The sequence below is a fragment of the Oncorhynchus keta genome, chromosome 21 (genome assembly GCF_023373465.1).
Source record: "Oncorhynchus keta strain PuntledgeMale-10-30-2019 chromosome 21, Oket_V2, whole genome shotgun sequence".
Lineage (NCBI taxonomy): Eukaryota > Metazoa > Chordata > Actinopteri > Salmoniformes > Salmonidae > Oncorhynchus > Oncorhynchus keta.
In genome coordinates this window covers 21247372-21269966 of record NC_068441.1, presented here as the reverse complement: position 1 = coordinate 21269966, position 22595 = coordinate 21247372, and the positions used below count along the sequence as shown (strand labels likewise).

At 41.9% G+C, this 22595-nt stretch overlaps 2 protein-coding genes across 5 annotated transcripts in view; one reads left to right on the top strand and one right to left on the bottom strand.

Annotated features, from left to right (window-relative positions):
• LOC118400245 (cell division control protein 42 homolog) overlaps positions 1–22595 on the top strand; it is a 39065-nt gene that overhangs the window by 11000 nt on the left and 5470 nt on the right. Inside the window, exons 1-5 of one of the 3 annotated variants that reach the window (XM_035796907.2) lie at positions 15304–15349; positions 15770–15910; positions 16027–16099; positions 16496–16605; positions 16709–16906. In XM_035796907.2, coding sequence (XP_035652800.1) covers positions 15806–15910; positions 16027–16099; positions 16496–16605; positions 16709–16906 — 486 coding nt within the window. In that variant the 5' untranslated portion in view covers positions 15304–15349; positions 15770–15805. Of the gene's footprint in view, positions 1–15303; positions 15350–15769; positions 15911–16026; positions 16100–16495; positions 16606–16708; positions 16907–22595 lie in introns of those variants that run through there. The other 2 variants (XM_052473465.1, XM_035796906.2) reach the window with 2 other exon arrangements.
• The window catches only part of LOC118400238 (dnaJ homolog subfamily C member 11), a 288373-nt gene continuing 273650 nt past the window's right edge, over positions 7873–22595 (bottom strand). Inside the window, exon 17 of one of the 2 annotated variants that reach the window (XR_008074242.1) lies at positions 7873–14278. The gene's annotated coding sequence lies outside the window, so the exon portion shown is untranslated. Of the gene's footprint in view, positions 14279–14741; positions 15079–22595 lie in introns of those variants that run through there. The other variant, XR_008074243.1, reaches the window with a different exon arrangement.

Here is a 22595-nt window from a genome sequence, read left to right as displayed (position 1 = left end):
TTTTGCATCTGTCCATGAAAATGGCGTCCACTAGAAAGTACTGGTTTTCAACACATGCAATGAAAGAGGTTAAAACAAAGTTATTTTATTTACATTTCAAGTGTAAACACTATAGATATAGCGATAGATGGAGATGGCAGACCAGTTGCTGACATTTATGCATCGCTATATTTCACCACGATAGCTTGTCGTTTGGAATATCGCAATTAGCGTGCAGACAATTTCACATTGCAGAATGTAAATGTAGACTATAGCAACGGTATATTAATAGGCTAAGTTATGTTTAGAATGCTACAATCCCTTGCATCTGTCTCGTCCACAACCACCGCCAACTTCTAACGGATCTTCTGTAGAACAGCAGTCATGTGTTGGTCGAACACATGGGCAGGTGAGTTTGATGGAGGCTGCTCTCATTTTTGGCCAACACTCCCTGTTTGCAATGCTTCACTAGAAACGGCCGTAGCTTTCTTATCTTTTCTAAGGGAATATCAGACTCGGTGTACACAGCCTGAATAAATTCTCGTCTTGAATCTGCAGTTGCGCTTGCACTAGTAATGGTCGTTTGAAGAGGCATGCTCTGGCTAAGACGGTGCTTTTCCTTGTTCTTCATGTGGGCTTTAGACTTTAAGTGGTCATCACATGTATTTTTACAGGTCCAACCAATAGTATGATGACAATTTGCAAACAGCTTATTGACTGACTTGTAATTAGAGGACGACAGACTGATTTTTTTTTTTCAACGCCGATACAGATTATTGGAGGACCAAAAAAAGCCGATACCGATTAATTGGCCCATTGTTTTTGTTTATTTGTAATAACGGCAATTACAACCATACTGAATTGACTTTTACTTTAACTTAACCTCTTTAATTAAGGGGGCACTATTTTTATGTTTGGAAAAATAACGTTCCCAAAGTAAACGGCCTATTTGTCATGACCAGATGCTAGAATATGCATAAAATTGACAGATTATGATAGAAAACACTGTTTCCCAAACTGTAAAAATGTTGTCTGTGGGTATAACAGAACTGATATTGCAGGTGAAAGCCTGAGGATAATCCAATCAGGAAGAGCCTCTTATTTTGAAACCGCTGTGCTCCTATGCATGCCTGTCCTCTATTTAAAGGGATATCAACCAGATTCCTCTTTCTGTGGCTTCCCTAAGGTGTCAACAGTCTTTAGACATAGTTTCAGGCTTTTATTTTGAAAAAATGAGCGTGAAGGATCACATTGCGTAAGTGGAGAGGTGGGGGCTCTGAGTGAGTTTGTGCGCAATTGAGTAAAGCAGCCATTGTTCCTCCAGCTGTTATGGAAAAAGCTACACCATCGGTTGATATATTTTCAAATATATATTTTAAAAACTACCCGAGGAATGATTATAAAAAAACGTTTGACATGTTTCTGTGGACATTATGAATACTATTTGGAATTTCCGTCTGAGTTGTCGTGACCGCTTTGCCCTGTGGATTTCTGAACATAACGCAACAAAGAAACTTCGGTATTTTGGGTATAAAAATAATCTTTCTGGAACAAAAGGAACATTTGCTGTGTAACTGGGAGTCTCGTGAGTGAAAACATTCGAAGATCATCAAAGGTAAATGGTTCATTTGATTGCTTTTCTGATTTTCGTGACCAAGCATAATTTGAAATCTGAGACGACAGGGTGATTTAACCTCTTGCTCCTACCTGACACGCAGGCGTCCCATCTAGACATCTGGAAATGCAAATGCGTTACGCTAAATGCTAATAGCACTCGTTAAAACTCAAACGTTCATTAAAATACACATGCAGGGTACTGAATTAAAGCTACACTCGTTGTGAATCCAGGCAACAAAAAATGCTTTTCGGCGAAAGCATGAGAAGCTATTATCTGATAGCATGTAACACCCCAAAAGACCCGCAGGGGACGTAAACCAAATAATTAGCATAGTCTGCGCTACACAACGCACAAATAAAATATAAAACATTCATTACCTTTGACCATCTGCTTTGTTGGCACTCCTAGATGTCCCATAATCACTATTGGGTCTTTTTTTCGATTAAATCGGTCCATATATAGCCTACATATTGATCTATGAAGACTGTGATCAAGGAAAAATATAGCGTTTTATAACGTAACGTCATTTTTTTAAAATTCAAAAAGTCGACGATAAACTTTCACAAAACACTTCGAAATACTTTTGTAATGCAACTTTAGGTATTAGTAAACGTTAATACGCGATCAAATTGATCACGAGGCGATGTATATTCTATAGCTGTACGTCTGGAAATAATGTCCGGGTAAATCTCAACCAAAATATCAGGTCGGAGACCGGAAGAACTGCGCTGCCTTGTGTCTGTTTGACCAAGAAACAAATCGTAGGCAAATGAAAAGACTGACATCGTGTTGAAGCTGTAGGTATTGCAACCTCGGCCCCATTTAATGTGGTTCACGTTTAACAATGGGTTGAAGTGGCGCATGGATATATTTTCCCATTTTCAGTGATCAGATTTTCCTGCACTTTTCGATGAAACGCACGTTCTGTTAGTCACAGCCGTGATTTAACCAGTTTTATAAACGTCTGAGTGTTTTCTATCCACACATACTAATCATATGCATATACTATATTCCTGGCATGAGTAGCAGGGCGCTGAAATGTTGCGCGATTTAACAGAATGTTCGAAAAAGTAGGGGGTAGGAGTAACAGGTTACATTTAAAAATATTGCACTTGTGATTTAATGAATATGAATATTTTCTAGTAATATTATTTGACTGTTGCGCTATGCTTTTCAGTGGTTGCAGATGAAAATATCCCGCTACAGTTATTGGTAGTGTCAAGAAGTTAATACATCAATAAAATCAATTTGGCCACAAATAAATAATGAAACATGTTGAATTTGGTTTAAATAATGCAAAAACAATGTGTTGGAGAAGAAAGTAAAAGTGCAATATGTGCCATGTAAAAAAAAAAAAAAAAGCTACATTTTAAGTTACTTCCTCAGAACATGAGAACTGGTGGTTCCTTTTTTAACATGAGTCTTCAATATTCCCAGGTAATTAGTTTTAGGTTGTAGTTATTATAGGACTATTTCTCTAATTTGTATTTCATGTACCTTTGACACTTGGATGATCTTATAGGCTCTTTAGTATTGCCAGTGTAACAGTATAGCTTCCGTCCCTCTCCTCGCCCCTACCTGGGCTCGAACCAGGAATACATTGAAAACAGCCACTCTCAAAGCATCGTTATCCATTGCTCCAAAATTGCCACATCCCTTGCAGAGCAAGGGGAACAACTACGTCAAGGTCTCGGAGCGAGTGACGTCACCGATTCAAACGCTATTAGCGTGCACCCCGCTAACTAGCTAGCCATTTCACATCGGTTACACTAGCCTAATCTCGGGAGTTGATAGGCTTGAAGTCATAAACAGCTCAATGCTTGAAGCACAGCGAAGAGCTGCTGTCAAACGCAGGAAAATGCTGTTTGAATGAATGCTTACGAGCCTGCTGCTGCCTACCACCGCTCAGTCAGACTGCTCTATCAAATCGTAGACTTAATTACAACATAATAACACACAGAAATACGAGCCGTAGGTCATTAATATGGTCAAATCCGGAAACGATCATTTCGAAAACAACTTTTCTTTCAGTTAATTACAGAACCGTTCCGTATTTTATATAACGGGTGGCATCCCTAAGTCTAAATATTGCTGTTACACTGTACAACCTTAGATATTATGTACATTTCTGGCAAATTTATTTACTGTCTTTGTTAGGAATAAATGGCCTTCACACAGTTCGCAACGAGCCAGGCTGCCCAATCTGCTGCATATACCCTGACTGCTTGCACGGAACACAAGAGAAGTGACACAATTTCCCTAGTTAAAAGAAATTCATGTTGGCAGGCAATATTAACTAAATATGCAGGTTTAAAACACTTGTGTATTGATTTTAACGAAAGGCATTGATGTTTATGGTTAGGTACACATTGGTGCAACGACAGTGCTTTTTTCGTGAATGCGCTTGTTAAATGATCATCCGTTTGTCGAAGTAGGCTGTGATTCGATGAGAAATTAACAGGCACCGCATCGATTCTATGCAACGCAGGACAAGCTAGATAACAACTACCCATGGTTGATATTACTAGTTTAACTAGTGATTGTTAAGGTAGATTTTTTTTAAATTTTTTATAAGATAAGTTTAATGCTAGGTAGCAACTTACCTTGGCTTCTTGCTGCACTCGCGTAACAGGTAGTCAGCCTGCCATGCAGGCTCCTCGTGGAGTGCAATGTAAGGCAGGGGGTTAGAGCTTTGGACTCGTAACCGGAAGGTTGCACGATTGAATCCCCAAGCTGACTAAGTTAAAAAATCTGGCGCTCTACCCCTGAACAAGGCAGTTAACCCACCGTTCCTAGGCCATCATTGAAAATAAGAATATGTTCTTAACTGACTTGCCGAGGTAAATACAGGTAAAACATTTTTTTTTTTCAAATCGGCCACAATCGGTGTCCAAAAATGCCGATTACCGATTGTTATGAAGAACTTAAAATCGGCCCTAATCAATCGTCCATTTCGATTAATCGGTCGACCTCTACTCGTAATAGTCCTTTTGGTATTGCTCTGCTCTCTCAAAACGCCTCATTTGAAAACGTAATTATTTCTCTAGGCCTGCTCGTCTGTAATCTTTAAATTAAGAAATCATTTAGGTTACTACAATATTTAGGCCTGCTTTAGATTTTTTTTTACATCAATTTCAGCCAAATTATGGAACATTTTTTGCAATATTCCACATTTTACAGCTGATCCAATTTTTATGGCCAGATTCCGTCATTGATTTCCGCAACACAGAAATCATAGGGCCCAATGTACCTCAAAGAACCAATAAATAACCAGCATCTTGAACAGTTATTGCATAGGCTATCAAAGTGCACTCGTGGGTCCGGTATTAACCAACCAAAAATGCGTTTACAATTCTTTATTGGAATACCTTTTTATTTTCATTGAGTTTGAGGGTTGCACACCTCAAAAGTTATATAAATTTGAGTATTTTCACAACACTAGAGTTATGGACGTGAACGGGTCCCAAAAGAAACTGCAAATGACACTGCACTTCTATCTCAAATTTACAAAGTTTTAGCAATTTCATTCTAGATCGTTAATGATAGATGTTTTATTTCAAAGATTAAATGTTTTTTTATCAACCACCTACTGAGTAACACGGAAGGCCTGTTGTCCACAAAAGGTCATGGACTGGACCACTTGACCAGCTGCCACCCAACCCTTGTCCTCATTGGCTGGCAAGATGTACACATCCTGTGTGGTCGTTACTCCTCAAGAACTGGATTTCAACTGCATCAGTCTATATCTGTTACCAGTCCCATGAACTGCCTGTTGGATTTTGTGGCTTTATATTTGACAAGAAGGCAGGTCCCTGTTTTTAATGTTCACGATTGGAGCTGGACAAGGACTGGTAAATCAGAGGATTGGTGTGTTTAGGTGGTAGTACACTGCTCTTGAGGACACTGCACAAAATTGTGCTCAGCTGATTTACATGCAGATTGAATAGTTTCTCACTTTCCCCCATGAGATGTGCTCAACATGGATGGCCTGGATCAGGTCTGATATCTTTCCACATGTCCTCCACGTGATGCTTCTGGGTGGAGTCTGCTGTCTTGTCCAATGTAATCAGCTTCATCTGTATATTCAGGCATCTCTGTTTTGCCACAGCTAAAAAGGTTGCTGCATTGTTTACCCCCTTCACTGGTAACCATAGCAGCACCCACTTGTAGCACGTGCTCCGGCAGGCAGGTATATTTCACAGATAATCCCCAAAGCCAACTTCTCTTTTGGCTGCCTTTCTTTCCATTTTTCTGCTGCTCTTTTGCACCCCAGTATCTCTACTTGCACATTCATCTTCTGCACATCTGTCACTCCAGTGTTAATGCTAAATTGTAATTGTTTTGCCACTATGGTCTGTCTATTGCCTTACCTCCCTAATCTTACCTCATTTCCACACACTGTATATAGACTTTTTTATTGTGTTATTGACTGTATGTTTGTTTATTCAATGTAACTCTGTGTCGCTTTGCTTTATCTTGGCCAGGTCGCAGTTGTAAATGAGAACTTGTTCTCAACTGGCCTACCTGGTTAAATAAAAAAATGCTCCGGTTAGCATAATGCATTGCAGTTCATATGAGAATGATCCATTTTGGGTGCACTCACAATCTCACAGATTAAGATTGCGTGCTTGTTAACATAAACACACTTCAGAAGCAGTAGGAAGTACATTAACATTTTATCATTATCGCATTTTATCATGATCATGTTATGAAGCATCCTTACTGACAGAGAAAGGCAACCGGCTACACATCACCTAAACCCTTTATGAAAGATAGCTTTGCATAGAACATTTGCATACAATCATACTGGAAATGCTGCTACATTAACTTTTAATTCAAAAATTTTACGAACGTGACACTGCCTGTCCAAATCAGCGTTCTCTCTTCACTAGATTATAATTTTGCATACTAGCACTCAATGGACAATTATTTTGTATTTATTTGCTATTGTTAAATTAACCTTCCAACTTGGTCATAAACACAGGAGGACCGATGTGATGTGAAGAGCCTTATTTTGAGACTTTGTATCCCATGTTGTAGCAACAATAATATTACATTTGGAAGGCCACCTGTAGTCTGTACTTCAAAATACATGCATGCATTCAAGGTACATTTGAAAGTAGTTTAATTAGGAAAATAGCTATTTTACTTTTTTTTCATGCACAGGTTGACCATGTGCTGCTGTAGAAATATAGAATGGCCATCCCCATTCAAGTCAATGATGGCATAATGGGTGGACTAGCGAGCATTGCGAGTGTACCTATAGGTGTAAAACTAGGTTGAAGATAACAACCTAGGAGCAGAGCAGGAAGTGTACCCTTCCAATATGTGCTGTGACTTGTTGATTTCAACTCAACTGACATGTAAACAAAAATACATTCCATTGCATGAGCCACATCAGTAAACGTTTGAATTAATTTTCTATATTCGCATGAAAAATTATTGCACCACAACACCAGGCAGCCTTTGCGAGTGTACCCATGACTTTACCAGTAAAATTTCCAGGGATTGGGGTTCCAAGCCTGTTTTATTGATTATATTTATGTGTGTGCTGCTGCAGCAGCAACCAATGACTAATTTGCTACAACTTTTTCAGGAAGGAGCAACAAAGCTATATCATATTGTTAAAGGTCCAGTGCAGATGTTTTTCTCGTAACAATTAAGTACCTTACTGTGATTTTTGTTTATTTTTAATTTAAAAACAATGCTTCTTAGCAAAGACATTTCTCAAGCAAGAATATTGCTAGGACTATCTGGGAGTGGTCTGAGTGTGGAGGGGGAAGCTGAAAACTAAACTCGGCAAAAAAAGAAATAATTTGTATATACATTTTTTTTTTAAAAGATCTTCATTGTAAAGGGTTTAAACACTGTTTCCCAAGCTTGTTCAATGAACCATACACAATTAATGAACATGCACATGTGGATTGGTCGTTAAGACAGTAGGCAATTAAGGTCAGTTATGAAACCGTAGGACACTAAAGAGGCCTTTCTACTCTGAAAACACAATAAGAAAGATACCCAGGGTCCCTGCTCATCTGTGTGAACGTACCTTAGGCATGCTGCAAGGAAGCATGAGGACTGCAGATGTGGCCAGGGCAATAAATTGCAATGTCCGTACAGTGAGACTCCTAAGACGGCGCTACAGGGAGACAGGACAGACAGCTGATCGTCCTCTCAGTGACAGACCACGTGTAACAACACCTGCACAGGATCGGTACATCCAAACATCACACCTGTAGGACAGGTACAGGATGGCGGCAAAAACAACTGCCTGAGTTACACCAGGAATGCGCAATCCCTCCATCAGTGCTCAGACTGTCTGCAATAGGCTGAGAGTTTGGATTGAGGGCTTGTAGGGCTGTTGTAAGGCAGGTCCTCACCAGACAACATCGGCAACAATGTCGCCTATGGGCACAAACCCACCGTCGCTGGACCAGACAGGACTGGTAAAAAGTGCTCTTCACTGATGAGTCATGCTTTTGTCTCATCAGGGGTGATGGTCAGATGTGTGTTTATAGTCGAAGGAATGACCGTTACACCGAGGCCTGTACTCTGGAGCGGGATCAATTTGGAGGTGGAGGGTCCTTCATGGTCTGGGGTGGTGTGTCACAGCATCATCGGACTGAGCTTGTTGTCATTGCAGGCAATCTCAACGCCGTGCGTTACAGGGAAGACATCCTCCTCCTTTATGTGGTACCTTTCCTGCAGGGTCATCCTGACATGACTCTCCAGCATGACATTGCCACCACTCACAGAACGAGCAGAATGGCTGATTTCAGTGTTCTGCCATGGCCAGTGAAGAGCCTGGATCTCAATCCCATTGAGCACGTCTGGGACCTGTTGGATCGGAGGGTGAGGGCTAGGGCCATTCCCCCCCAGAAATGTCCGGGAACTTGCAGGTGCCTTGGTGGAGGAGTGGGGCTAACATCTCACAGCAAGAACTAGCAAATCTGGTGCAGTCCATGAGGAGGAGATGCACTGCAGTACTTAATGCAGCTGGTGGCCACACCAGATACTGTTACTTTTGATTTGTGTCCCTTTGTTCAGGGACACATTATTCCATTTCTGTTAGTCACATGTCTGTGGAAGCTGTTCAGTTTTTGTTGAATCTTATGTTCATACAAATATTTACACATGTTAATTTTGCTGAAAATTTTTTTGTTGAGTTTAGCCGTTATTGGTAGAGAGGATTCGAGCTCACTTACTGATCTAACTAATTTAGCACCAAAACAGGCTGAAGTGTTAGGTCTTTTCAAACCGCTCTTACACTAAAAGGGATTATCATTTTCACAAAGAGGAAATATAGCCTATACAGTGCCTTCAGAAAGTATTCCTACGCCTTGACCTCTTCCACATTTTGTTGTTAGAGCCTGAATTCAAAATGGATTGCATTTTTTCTCTCACCCATCTACACACAATACCCTATGTGAGAGCATGTTTTTAGAAATGTATTGAAAATGAAATGCAGAAATATCTCATTTGCATAAGTATTCACACCCCTGAGTCAATGCATGTTCATCACATTTCGCCACGATTAAAGCTGTGTAGGTTTCTCTTAAGATGTGCATTTTTTTAATATTCTTCAAGCTCTGTCAAGGTGACATTCAATGTCATCTTGCTAATCAGCTTGTGTAGATTTAGCCATGTTTTAGGTTAATGTCCTGCTGAAAGGTTAATCTGTCTCCCAGTGTCTGTTGGAAAGCAGACTGAACCATGTTTTCCTCTAGGATTTTACCCGTGCTTAGTTCTAATAAGTTAATTTTTTGTCCTTGCCATTGACAAGTATACCCATAACATGATGCAGCCACCACAATGCTTGAAAATATGAGGTGGTACTCAGTGACATATTTTCCCTGAACATAATGCTTTGTAATCAGGACACGAAGGTAATTTCTTTGCCACTTTTTTTGCAGTTTATTGCCAACATGATGCATGTTTTGGAAGATTTTTATTTTGTACAGGCTTCAATTTCACTCTGTCATTTAGGTTAGTATTGTGGAGTAACTACAATGTTGTTGCTCCATCCTCAGTTTTCTTCTCACAGCCATTAAACTGTACCTGTTTTAAAGTCACCATTGACCTCATGGTGAAATCCCTGAGCGGTTTCATTCCTCTCCGGCAACTGAGTTAGGAAGGGTGCCTGTATCTTTGTAGTAACTGGATGTATTGATACACCATCCAAAGTGTAATCTACTTCACCATGCTCAAAGGGATGTTCAATGTCTGCTTTTGCCCCCTTTATTACCCATCTACCAATAGGTTCCCTTTGTGAGGCATTGAATAACATCCCTGGTCTTTGGTTGATTCTGTTTTGAAATTCACTACTCAATTGCGGGACATTACAAGTAGTTGTGTGGAGTACAGAGATGGGGTAGTCATTCGAAAATCATGTTAAACACTATTGCACACAGCCCATGCAACTTATGTGGCTTGTTCTTAGCGAATTTTTACTCCTGAACGTATTTAGGCTTGCCATAACAAAGGGGTTGAATACTTGACTTCATTTTTAATAAAAGCATAATCTAAAAAAACATTCCACTTTGACATTATGGGTGGGGTATTGTCTCACTAGCATAGACAGTTTCAATTTAATCCATTTTTTTAAAGTATTGTATTAAACATTCACCATATTTTTACATTTTAAGCATTCAGACTCTTGTATACAGAGCAACTTACAGGAGCAATTAGGGTTAAGTGCCTTGCTCAAAGGCACATTGACAGATTTTTAACCTAGTCTGCCCGGGGATTCGAACTAGTGACCTTTCGGTTACTGGCCCAACACGCTTAACCACTAGGCTACCTATTGCCAAGAAAATCACGTTTGTATTTGCACTGGGCCAGTAACCGAAAGTTACCGCAGAAATTGACTCAACAACAATGCCTGGCAATTCTGTCAGCTGTTCGTTCCACCCATTTTTATTTTTGTTCCCTAACCATTATGATGGTTCTTATTTTCATGACTGTCTTCATCATAACCATCTGTTACACGATTATACGGTCATTGTGGCAGTGTCTGTTATCACCTGCTGCAGGGTACTCTGAATCACTTTTGTGAGATGTCAGTGAGTGGCTTTGAGTTCTATGCTGTGCGTTGTTGTGATCTAGCTATGTGTGCTGATTGAGCTGTGCTATGCTGTGCAGCGCTTCTAAACCGATGACGTTATGCCTCAGCTTAAAGCCGCAGTGACCCACTGTCTGCACGGGGAGGGGGAGGGGAAGGCTGGCTGGTCAGAGGGCGGATGGAGGGCGAGCAATAGTACGGCGGGTGGGTGTAAATGGTCTTCTGTCACACTATTAATGCAACTTGGCTGAGGATTCAGCCTGTTTCCCTGGGCTAGAGGACAGCCTGGCTCAAAGTGGGAGAACAACAATTTAGGCTAATTCAAATGTGTTGTGCCAATAACCTCTGACAGTGTAGTTTTCTGTGCATGTGTAAATATGAGATTGATTTTGCTTCTAGATGTTAGTGTGCATCATGTAGGTCGAGCTGTCATCAGTGTCCAACGTTCAGTTTGATTGTTTTTTTTTTCTCAAGGAAAACTGTTTCTTCCCCGTTCCTCTCTGTGCTTACTGATTCCCACCCCTCCCAGTAAAACAGAAAATGTCAGCAATATTGTGACCGTGGGTTTGTTCAGTCTATGGGTACAGAGTAGATGGATAAACTATAAAGATCAATGTGTTTTCTCTAGCCTCACAAAACCCTGTGTTCTCCATCTCACTGACAGAGCCCATTTTTCTATGCCAGCAGCTCAGCTCTGCTGTGTATGTGTGAAGAACACTACTCTATTTAAATTACCCAAATGTCCTTGTCTCAGTTCTCTCCATTAGGGCAGTGTCTGGAGGTGTGATGTATAGTTGCAGTACAGGCCCCTGTCCCTTCCCATCACCCAGATCTATCAGATGAATGGATAAGCAATATTCCTGAGTTCCATTCAACCCATTTGAATGCTATTAAAGCCATCCCCATAATGCAGAAGAGTTTGTCCCGTGCAAGGGGTTGTTTTACAGACCGGGCCTTACACGGCTATTGAACAGGAGATCTCTGGGTGTTAGGCATCCAATAATCACTGTTGTACTACTTAACCAACAGTTATTTCAAACTGTACTGAGATTTTGTCTCCGTGACAAGATAAAGAGGATGAGAGGTGGACAGAGGGAGTGTGTAATGAAAGCAGCGTTTATGTAATGAGTAAGGTGTGTGTGTGTGTGTGTAATGAGATGGAGTGTGTATTCAGCGAGGTGTGTGTGAGGGTAGCGAAATAGAGGGAGATGTAGGTAGTTTATGTAACCAGCATGTGAGTGATAGTTCAGAAGACAATGGGGGAGAGTGTTGTGTAATATAGGCTTGGGTGGTATCCAGATTGTCATACCTACATACCAATCTTGTGCCATACCAGGATACCCCACTCCGCCTTTGTAATCCAAATGTTAGCAATGCTAACAAGTACATGTAAAATCCCATAGAGCATGCTAATTAAATGCTAAAAAGCAGAGAGAGATTCTCTGCTGTCATGTGAAGCTTGATTTTTGGAAGAAGCTACCCACTTAGCTAGATGGCTAACTAGCTACTAAATTAGCAAACCTAATGCACCACTACAGAGAATTTAGCACATTTTTACACGGTTAACTTAATAGCTAAGATATCTAGCGGGCGAACATTTGGTTGTGAATTCCATACTGTAACGCGATCACCTGGTGCGTGCTGAATAAAAGTGACTCACTCAAGGCTCTGGTCTCGTCATTGTGACCTTGTAAACAAACACCTCACGACTGAGAACTACCGGTAAGTGTCATGATGAAAAATTGTGATGGGTGAAATGAAGAACGCAGTCCTTATCTCCTAACGTGTATTGCAGAAGTTGACTAAGTATTTTACTTAAAGTAGCTACAAATCTTCAAATTGATTTGAAAAACCACCCTGTGGCTATTTCCAAATACCCCGGTATACTGCCCGGTATACTGCCCGGTATACTGCCCGGTATACTGCCCAAGCTTAGTTGAATTGTGACTGGCAGGAAGGGATGGGTGTTTGAAATCATTTGACTTCAAATAGTATCAGGACTTTTTGTCAGATATTCAAAACATTTTATTTTTTAAAATTTGTTTTAACCTGAGCGCTACTGCGCAAAGATGAGACTTGTGCACTATTGCTACAGCTGCGGAGGGTATTGGTCGGCATATGTGCCGAGCAGACTGAGGGAGAGAGACTCTCTAAGGGAACTTGACTACAGCAAAACTAGAGAACTTGTAGCAACCACTATTGTTTATCATCCCATATAACCATGCCTGTCTTGCATGGAGTAGCCTAGAGTAGCTAGCTAGGCTTATTGAGGGCACATGCTCTGCTTTTTTCCCAATGCCATTCAGATAAAACAGCCTACCTGTTGGGTTGCTCATTGTAGCCTAGTCCTCCTTTTAGCTAACTTTTAATTCTGTAATTGTATTCCATCTTGCATTGCATTAGTGAACTTGTACTCCTCTTCCGCTTTGATTTGCCAACATAAACAAGCGACACACGTGAAGGATACCATTCTTTTTATGGGTCATGCGGTGGTCTTAACTACACTGAAGTGAATTTAATAAAAGTAATTTTAAATGTCTCTCTTTACCCTTATGTAACACATTTTTCACAAATGAATACTCCTACAAGTATTTGAATACTAACACTGATATTCAAATAACTGTGCACATCCCAACTGGCAGGCAGACTCTGCAGAGCTCTGTCTCACCTTTTTAACTGGGTTAGGGTTAGGAGTAGGGTTAGGGTTAGGGTTAACCCTTCAGCACATCAGGATCTCAACCGGTCATCTTCCTCAACTCTGGTACTCGTGTTCATTTAGGGGACAGTATGTTGTCACTACCTCAGTCGCAGTCCAACCACAGTGCTTGGAATGAATGTGAATGAAGACAATTTAGTTTTTTTACACTAGCGCTGGCAGTTGGCTATACAGCAGATTAGTCATTTTCAGCCAGGTACTTTTTCTACTTTTCAGTTTGCTAGTCTGAGAAAAGTATGCTGAGCCCTCTTCCGCTAGACTGAACGATATGCATCTTTGAGTGAATGTGGTACCATCAGGCGTTCGGAAATTTTCCCCAAATATAAACCAGACTTGTGGAGGTCTACAATTTTTTTTTTTCTGAGGTCTTTGATTTATTTTTATTTTCCTATGATTTCAAGCAAAGAGACACTGAGTTTGAAGGTAGGCCTTGAAATACATCCACAGGTACACCTCCAATTGACTCAAATTATGTCAATTAGCCTATCAGAAGCTTCTAAATCATTTTCTGGAATTGTCCAAGCTGTTTAAATGCACAGTCAATTTAGTGTATAAACTTCCAACTTCAACTGTATATGTATTCAGACCCATTACTCAGTACTTTGTTGAGGCTGTAATCGCTGCCAAAGATGCTTCAAGTCTTCTTGGGTATGACGCTACAAGCTTGGCACACCTGTATTTGGAGTGTTCCTCCCATTCTTCTCTGGAAATCCTCTCAAGCTCTGTCCGGTAAGATGGGGAGTGTTGCTGCACAGCTATTTTCAGGTCTCTCCAGAGGTGTTTGATTTGGTTCAAGTCCAGGCTCTGGCTGGGCCACTCAAGGACATTCAGGGACTTGTCCTGAAGCCACTCCTGTGTCGTCTTGGCTGTGTGCTTAGGGTCGTTGTCCTGTTGGAAGGTGAACCTTCGCCCCCAGTCTGAGGTCCTGAGCGCTGTTCAGCAGGTTTCCATCAAGGCATCTCTGTATTTTGCTCCGTTAATCTTTCCATCGATCCAGACTAGTCTCCCAGTCCCTGCCGCTGAAAAACATCCTCACAGCACGACGCTGACACCACCCTGCTTCACCGTAGGGATGGTGCCAGGTGTCCTCCAGACGTGACACTTGGCATTCAGGCCAAAGAATTAACTTTGTTTCATCAGACCAGAATCTTGTTTCTCATGGTCAGTCCTTTTTTTACTGAGGAGTGGCTTCAGTCTGGCCACTCTACCACAAAGGCCTGATTTGGTGGAGTGCTGCGGAGATGGTTGTCCTTCTGGAAGTTTCTCCCATCTCCACAGAGGACCCTTGAAGCTCTGTCCGAGTGACCATCAGGTTCTTGGTCACCTCCTGACCAAGGCCTTTCTCCCCCGATTGCTCAGTTTGGCTGTGCAGCCAACTCTAGGAAGAGTCTTGGAGGTTGCAAACTTTTTCCATTTAAGAATAATGGAGGCACTGTGTTCTTGGGGACCTTCGATGCTGCAGATATTTTTTGCTATGCTTTCCCAGATCTGTGCCTCGACACAATCCTGTCCCTGAGCTCTACGAACAATTCCTTCAACCTCATTGCCTGGTTTTTATTTTTTACATGCACTGTCAACTGTGGGACCTTATATAGACAGGTGTGTGCCTTTCCAAATCATGTCCAATCAACTGAATTTACCACAGGTAGACTCCAATTAAGTTGTAGAAACATCTCAAGGATGATCAATGGAAACGGGATTCACCTGAGCTCTGTTGTCTCATAGCAAAGGGTCTGAATACTTAATTAAATAAGGTATTCGTTTTAATAGATTTGCTAAAGTAAAAAAAACACCAAAAAACAGTTTTTGCTTTGTCATTATGCACTTTGTGTGTGTGGGTTGATGAGGGGACTTAAAAAAATAAATTTTAATAATGCTGTAACATAACAAAATGTGGAATAAGTTAAATGGTCTGAATACTTTCCGAAGGCACTGTAGCTGAGAAAATGCATCTTCAAAGGAAGCTTAAAGCCTGGTAAGTCAGCAGACTCCTACAGGATTCTTTAAAGGCCCAGTGCAGCCAAAACACATTTGTTCTTTTTTTATTTTATATTGTAAAACAGCTGATGAAAGTAACACTAAAGTGTGATTTTAAAAAAATGTATTATATTTTTTTATCAAGTGTTATTTCCTGAGTTGCTGGTTGAAAATACAATCTAGCATTTGAATGGACCAGAGGCTACCAAAATAGGCTGGCTACTTTTTCTAATTGGCAGGCTACTCCATGTGCTTGTGGAAAACACTGCAATTGAATTTTCATTCAAGTTTCATCTTATTTTAGAATAGTTTAAACAGGGTGCTCAGGAGTGCTCCTGTTAGCCTGTTTTGACACTACTAGCTACCCCCACGGCTCTATCTGACCGTCACTAATCTTTCTCTCCCCTTTTCTCTCTAGATCTTGAATGAGTAAAGAGGATTCTAAAGCACAGCTATGCAGACGATCAAATGTGTTGTGGTGGGGGATGGAGCTGTGGGTAAAACCTGTCTGCTCATCTCCTACACCACAAACAAGTTCCCCTCTGAATACGTACCCACGGTAAGTACTTTATGCACACTGACACTCACACTGACACTCACACACTGTCTCAAACCCCCCCCCTCCCCCTTGCCCTCCCCCTTGCTCTCTACCCTTCCCCTCTCTCTCTGTTGCAGGTGTTTGACAACTATGCTGTAACTGTAATGATAGGAGGGGAGCCCTACACCCTGGGGTTGTTTGACACTGCAGGTAAAGTATGCTCCTCTTCAATGCCCTGTCTCATCGTGTGTGTCCTACTGATCACTAAGGGTAGCTAGGTTCACTAAGCTGTAGTAAAGGGACTGGTATTGTTATAGAAACAGCCTCTCAACAGCTGCGTTCTACACACGTGTGTGTGTGTGTCCTTGCTATTTTAGACTGGTGTTAGTCTTGGTTTCTATACAGTGGAGAGGTTTGACTCTGCCTCAGTCTGCTCAGACACACCCTGCCTTTTCTGGACAGCCTGAATACTGACACTAAAGTCCCTTTAATTGTGTGTGTCGGTGTGTGTGCATCGAAGTGCTTGTGTTTTAGAGTGTACCTAACAAAAGTTTGAACGCATGTTGCATTCCAGGTGTGTGTGTGTAACGTTTGTTTTCTCTCCAGGTCAGGAGGACTATGACAGGTTACGGCCTCTGAGTTACCCCCAGACAGACGTCTTCCTTGTCTGTTTCTCCGTCGTATCCCCCTCTTCCTTCGAAAACGTAAAAGAAAAGGTGGGTCTATGCTCCCCCTCTTCTCATATCCTCCTTCTGCCTCTCTTCTAGTCTCTCCCTCCTCCACATATCACTCACACTCTAACCTGTGTGTGTGTTCCAGTGGGTTCCAGAGATCACCCATCACTGTCCAAAGACCCCGTTCCTGTTGGTGGGGACTCAGATAGATCTGCGAGACGACCCGTCCACCATAGAGAAGTTGGCCAAGAACAAGCAGAAGCCCATCACTCCTGAGACGGCAGAGAAACTGGCCAGAGACCTCAAGGCTGTCAAATACGTTGAGTGCTCAGCTCTCACGCAGGTAAGACCAGACACTCTCATACAATCCCACACAGACACGCGTACGCAACACACCCCAGCCACCTCACTTCCACATATGTACACACACACTACCGTTAAAAAGTTTGGGGTCACTTTGAAATATCCTTGTTTTTGAAAGAAAACATTTTTTTTGGGGTCCATTAACCTGTTAAGTCGAACCTCTACTTTTTCGAACATTCTGTTAAAAATCGCGCAACATTTCAGCGCCCTGCTACTCAGGCCAGGAATATAGTATATGCATATGATTAGTATGTGTGGATAGAAAACACTCAGTCGTTTCTAAACTGGTTAAATCACGGCTGTGACTATAAGAGAACATGCGTTTCATCGAAAAGTGCAGGAAAATCTGATCACTGAAAATGGAAATAAATATCCATGCGCGACTTCCAGGAATTGTTCAAAGTGAACCGAATTAAATGTGGCCGAGGTTGCAGTGCCTACAGCTTCCACACGTTGTCTAGAGTCTTGTCATTTGATTCAGCTTTGATTCTTGGTCATACCGAATCAAGGGAACCGATTCCCTCCGGTCTCCGACCGGATGTTTTGGTCGAGCTCTCTCCAGACATTTTTTTGAGACGGACACCTATAGAATTGACATCGCCTCCTGATGAATTTTATCGCTTATTAACGTGTACTAATACCTGAAGTTGCATTATTATTATTATTATTTCGAAGTGTTTTGTGAAAGTTTATCGGCGACTTTTTGAATTTTAAAAAATGACGTTACGTTATGAAACGCTATTTTTTCCCCGTTTATCATAGTCTTCATAGATCGATATCTAGGCTATATATGGACCGATTTAATCGAAAAAAAGACCCAATAGTGATTATGGGACATCTAGGAGTGCCAACAAAGAAGATGGTCAAAGGTAATGAATGTTTTATATTTTATTTGTGCGGTTTGTGTAGCGACGACTATGCTAATTATTTTGTTTATGTCCCCTGCGGGTCTTTTGGGGTGTTACATGCTATCAGATAATAGCTTCTCATGCTTTCGCCGAAAAGCATTTTAAAAATCTGACTTGTTGCCTGGATTCACAACGAGTGTAGCTTTAATTCAATACCCTGCATGTGAATTTTAATGAACGTTTGAGTTTTAACTAATACTATTAGCATTTAGCGTAGCGCATTTGCATTTCCAGAGCTCTAGATGGGACGCCTGCGTGCCAGGTAGGAGCAAGAGGTTAAAATAATATCAAGTACACCTTGTTAATGTTGTAAATGACTATTGTAGCTGGAAACGGATGATCAGCAACCATCACTCCTGTGTTCCAATGGAACGTTATGTTAGCTAAATCCACGTTTATAATTTTAAAAGGCTAGAGCCCATTTGCACCGTTCTGTGAAGGGAGTAGTACACAGCGCTGTACAAGATCTTCAGTTTCTTGGCTGTTTCTCGCATAGAATAGCCTTCATTTCTCAAAACAAGAATAGACTGACAAGTTTCAGTAGAAAGTACTTTGTTTCTGGCCATTTTGAGCCTGTAATCGAACCCACAAATGCAGATGCTCCAGATACTCAACTAGCCTAAAAGTCAGTTTTATTCCTGCTTTACATTTACATTTAAGTCATTTAGCAGACGCTCTTATCCAGAGCGACTTACAAATTGGTGCATTCACCTTATGACATCCAGTGGAACAGCCACTTTACAATAGTGCATCTAAATCTTTTAAGGGGGGGGGGGGTGAGAAGGATTACTTTATCCTATCCTAGGTATTCCTTAAAGAGGTGGGGTTTCAGGTGTCTCCGGAAGGTGGTGATTGACTCCGCTGTCCTGGCGTCGTGAGGGAGTGTGTTCCACCATTGGGGAGCCAGAGCAGCGAACAGTTTTGACTGGGCTGAGCGGGAACTGTACTTCCTCAGTGGTAGGGAGGCGAGCAGGCCAGAGGTGGATGAACGCAGTGCCCTTGTTTGGGTGTAGGGCCTGATCAGAGCCTGGAGGTACTGAGGTGCCGTTCCCCTCACAGCTCCGTAGGCAAGCACCATGGTCTTGTAGCGGATGCGAGCTTCAACTGGAAGCCAGTGGAGAGAGCGGAGGAGCGGGGTGACGTGAGAGAACTTGGGAAGGTTGAACACCAGACGGGCTGCGGCGTTCTGGATGAGTTGTAGGGGTTTAATGGCACAGGCAGGGAGCCCAGCCAACAGCAATCCAGACGGGAGATGACAAATGCCTGGATTAGGACCTGCGCCGCTTCCTGTGTGAGGCAGGGTCGTACTCTGCGGATGTTGTAGAGCATGAACCTACAGGAACGGGCCACCGCCTTGATGTTAGTTGAGAACGACAGGGTGTTGTCCAGGATCACGCCAAGGTTCTTAGCGCTCTGGGAGGAGGACACAATGGAGTTGTCAACCGTGATGGCGAGATCATGGAACGGGCAGTCCTTCCCCGGGAGGAAGAGCAGCTCCGTCTTGCCGAGGTTCAGCTTGAGGTGGTGATCCGTCATCCACACTGATATGTCTGCCAGACATGCAGAGATGCGATTCGCCACCTGGTCATCATAAGGGGGAAAGGAGAAGATTAATTGTGTGTCGTCTGCATAGCAATGATAGGAGAGACCATGTGAGGTTATGACAGAGCCAAGTTAATCAGCACAACCGTTTTCATCTGTGCTCACATAATTGCAGAAGGGTTTTCTAATGATCAATTAGCCATTTTTAAATGATAAACTTGGATTAGCTAACACAACGTGCCATTGGAACACAGGAGTGTTGGTTGCTGATAATGGGCCTCTGTACGCTTATGTAGATAAACAAGTCAAGTGGTCCTTCTGTAGCACAGTTGGTAGAGCATGGCGCTTGTAAGGCCATGGGTAGTGGGTTCGATTCCCGGGACCACCCATACGTAGAATGTATGCACACATAACTGTAAGTCGCTTTGGATAAAAGCGTCTGCTAAATGGCATATATTATTATATATTATTATTATATATTATAAACCATTAAAATTCTGCCGTTTCCAGCTGCAATAGCCATTTAGAAGATTAACAATGTCCACATTGTTATTGTTCAATTTGATATTTTAATGGTTAAAAGTGGCTTTTCTTTCAAAAACAAGGACATTTCTCAGTGACCCCCATTTCTCAGTGACCCCCGGTCATGTACAGTTGAAGTGGAAAGTTTACATACATGTAGGTTGGAGTCATTAAAACTTGTTTTTCAACCACTCCACAAATTTCTTGTTAAGAAACTATAGTTTTGACAAGTCTGTTAGGACATCTACTTTGTTCATGACAAGTAATTTTTCCAACAATTTTTTACAGACAGATTATTTCACTTATTCACTGTATCACAATTCCAGTGGGTCAGAAGTTTACATGCACTAAGTTGATTGTGCCTTTTAAACAGATTGCAAAATTCCAGAAAATGGTGTCATGGCTTTAGAAGCTTCTGATAGGCTAATTGACATAATTTGAGTCAATTGGAGGTGTACCTGTGTTTGTATTTCAAGGCCTACCTTGAAACTCAGTGCCTCTTTGCTTGACATCATGGAAAATCAAAAGAAATCAGCCAAGACTTCAGAAAAAAAATTGTAGACCTCCACATGTCTGGTTCATCATTGGGAGCCATTTCCAAACCCCTAAAGGTACCATGTTGATCTGTTACAAACAATAGTACGCAAGTATAAACACCATGGGACCATGCAGCCGTCATACAGCTCAGGAAGGAGACTCGTTCTGTCTCCTAGAGAAGTGCATATCAATCCCAGGACAACAGCAAAGGACCTTGTGAAGATCCTGGAGGAAACCGGTACAAACGTATCAATATCCACAGTAAAAGGAGTCCTATATCGACATAACCTGAAAGGCCGCTCAGCAAGGAAGAAGCCACTGCTTGAAAAACCGCCATAAAACAAAAAAGCAGACTACGGTTTGCAACTGCACATGGGGACAAAGATCGTACTTTTTGGAGAAATGCCCTCTGGTCAGATGAAACAAAAATATAACTGTTTGGCCATAATGACCATTGTCATGTTTTGAGGAGAAAGGGGGAGGCTTGCAAGCCGAAGAACACCATCCCCAACAGTGAAGCAGCATCATGTTGTGAGAGTGCTTTGCTGCAGGATTGACTGGTGCCCTTCACAAAATAGATGGCATCATGAGGAAGGACAATTATGTGGATATATTAAAGCAACATCTCAAGCCATCAGTCAAGAAGTTAAAGCTTGGTTGCAAATGGCTCTTCCAAATGGACAATGACCCCAAGCATACTTCCAAAGTTGTGGCAACTGGCTTAAGGACAACAAAGTCAAGGTATTGGAGTGGCCATCAAAGCCATGACCTCAATCCTATAGAACATTTGTGGCCAGAACTGAAAAGGCGTGTGAACAAGGAGGCCTACAAACCTGACTCGGTTACACCAGCTCTGTCAGGAGGAATGGGCCAAAATTCACCCAACTTATTGTGGGAAGGTTGTGGAAGGCAACCTGAAACATTTGACCCAAGTTAAACCATTTTTAAAAGGCAATGCTACGAAATACTAATTGAGTGTATGTAAACTTCTGACCCACGGGGAATATGATGACTGATGTAAGATGGGGAATGTTTACTAGGATTAAATTTCAGGAATAGTGAAAAACTAAGTTTACATGTATTTGGCTAAGATGTATGTGAACTTCCGACTTCAACTGTATACACACACAAAAAAACATTGTCTTCACCGAGGTAAGACCGCATGAGACACTGCCACACATCTTCACTCAATCTAGAGAATTACACAGGCCACCTGCAGGTAAGTGTTCTCTCTGCTCAGCTGAATAGATGCCCTATATAATCTGTCACTGCTCACAGAAACAAGAAAGTGGGGTAGACTGCATGCTCTGGTCTGTGTATTCCTGATACGCTGTGTTTGATTTACCCAGACCTTTTATGGCACAAAGGTACTAGGTACCCTTGAAACCACATGGTCTCTGGTTCAAGTCCCACTCTGGTTGTTCCCTTTGAATCGCTACAGTAGTAGAAACAGTGGTGAAATCGGTCAATATGCATATTGATTTACGGTAAGTATAGATGTATATTGCCCTACTCTAAAGTGTTTAGCAGCTGCTGTCTGCAGTCTATCAGTCCTCATTCAGGAAGGTGCAGTATTTTTAGTTGCAGATAAAAAGTTGGTCTGTTGAAGTTGTTTGTAGGCGTTAGTTTTTTTTTTTTTACACCCAAAATTCAACATTTTCCATCAGCTTGTGGTACAGGGGTGTGCTTGAGCTGCACCAGTGACACAACTCTTGGTAGTCAAACAAAGCAGATTGGCAAACAGTCTATATTATATTAATCCTTTTAGATGGAAAAATATTGTCCTCATTATCACCCTATTGCGCATATCAGAGATGTCCATTTCTAAGCTGCAAAGAGGAGTACAGCTATCACCACCATCTCATACGGCCATCTTGTCTGATGGTGTTACGCGGTGGGAGTTGGGCTGTACTGTGGAAACAATGGGTCCCAGTGGATGTGAGCTGTGGCCCAGTTTAGTTTTAGGTCCCCGCTCCCTCCCCATCTTGTCTCTCTCCTACACTGGCCTGTCGTCTTGCCGCCTTCCTTCCTCTCTCTAGACCAGCTTCCACTGGCGTAACAGATGCTGATGCAATATCCTGTTTCCTGTGTGACTGACTGTCTCCCCAGTAGGCAAAACATAAGTTGCCCCTAACCATTGGACCTGGGTCAGATGTTTTA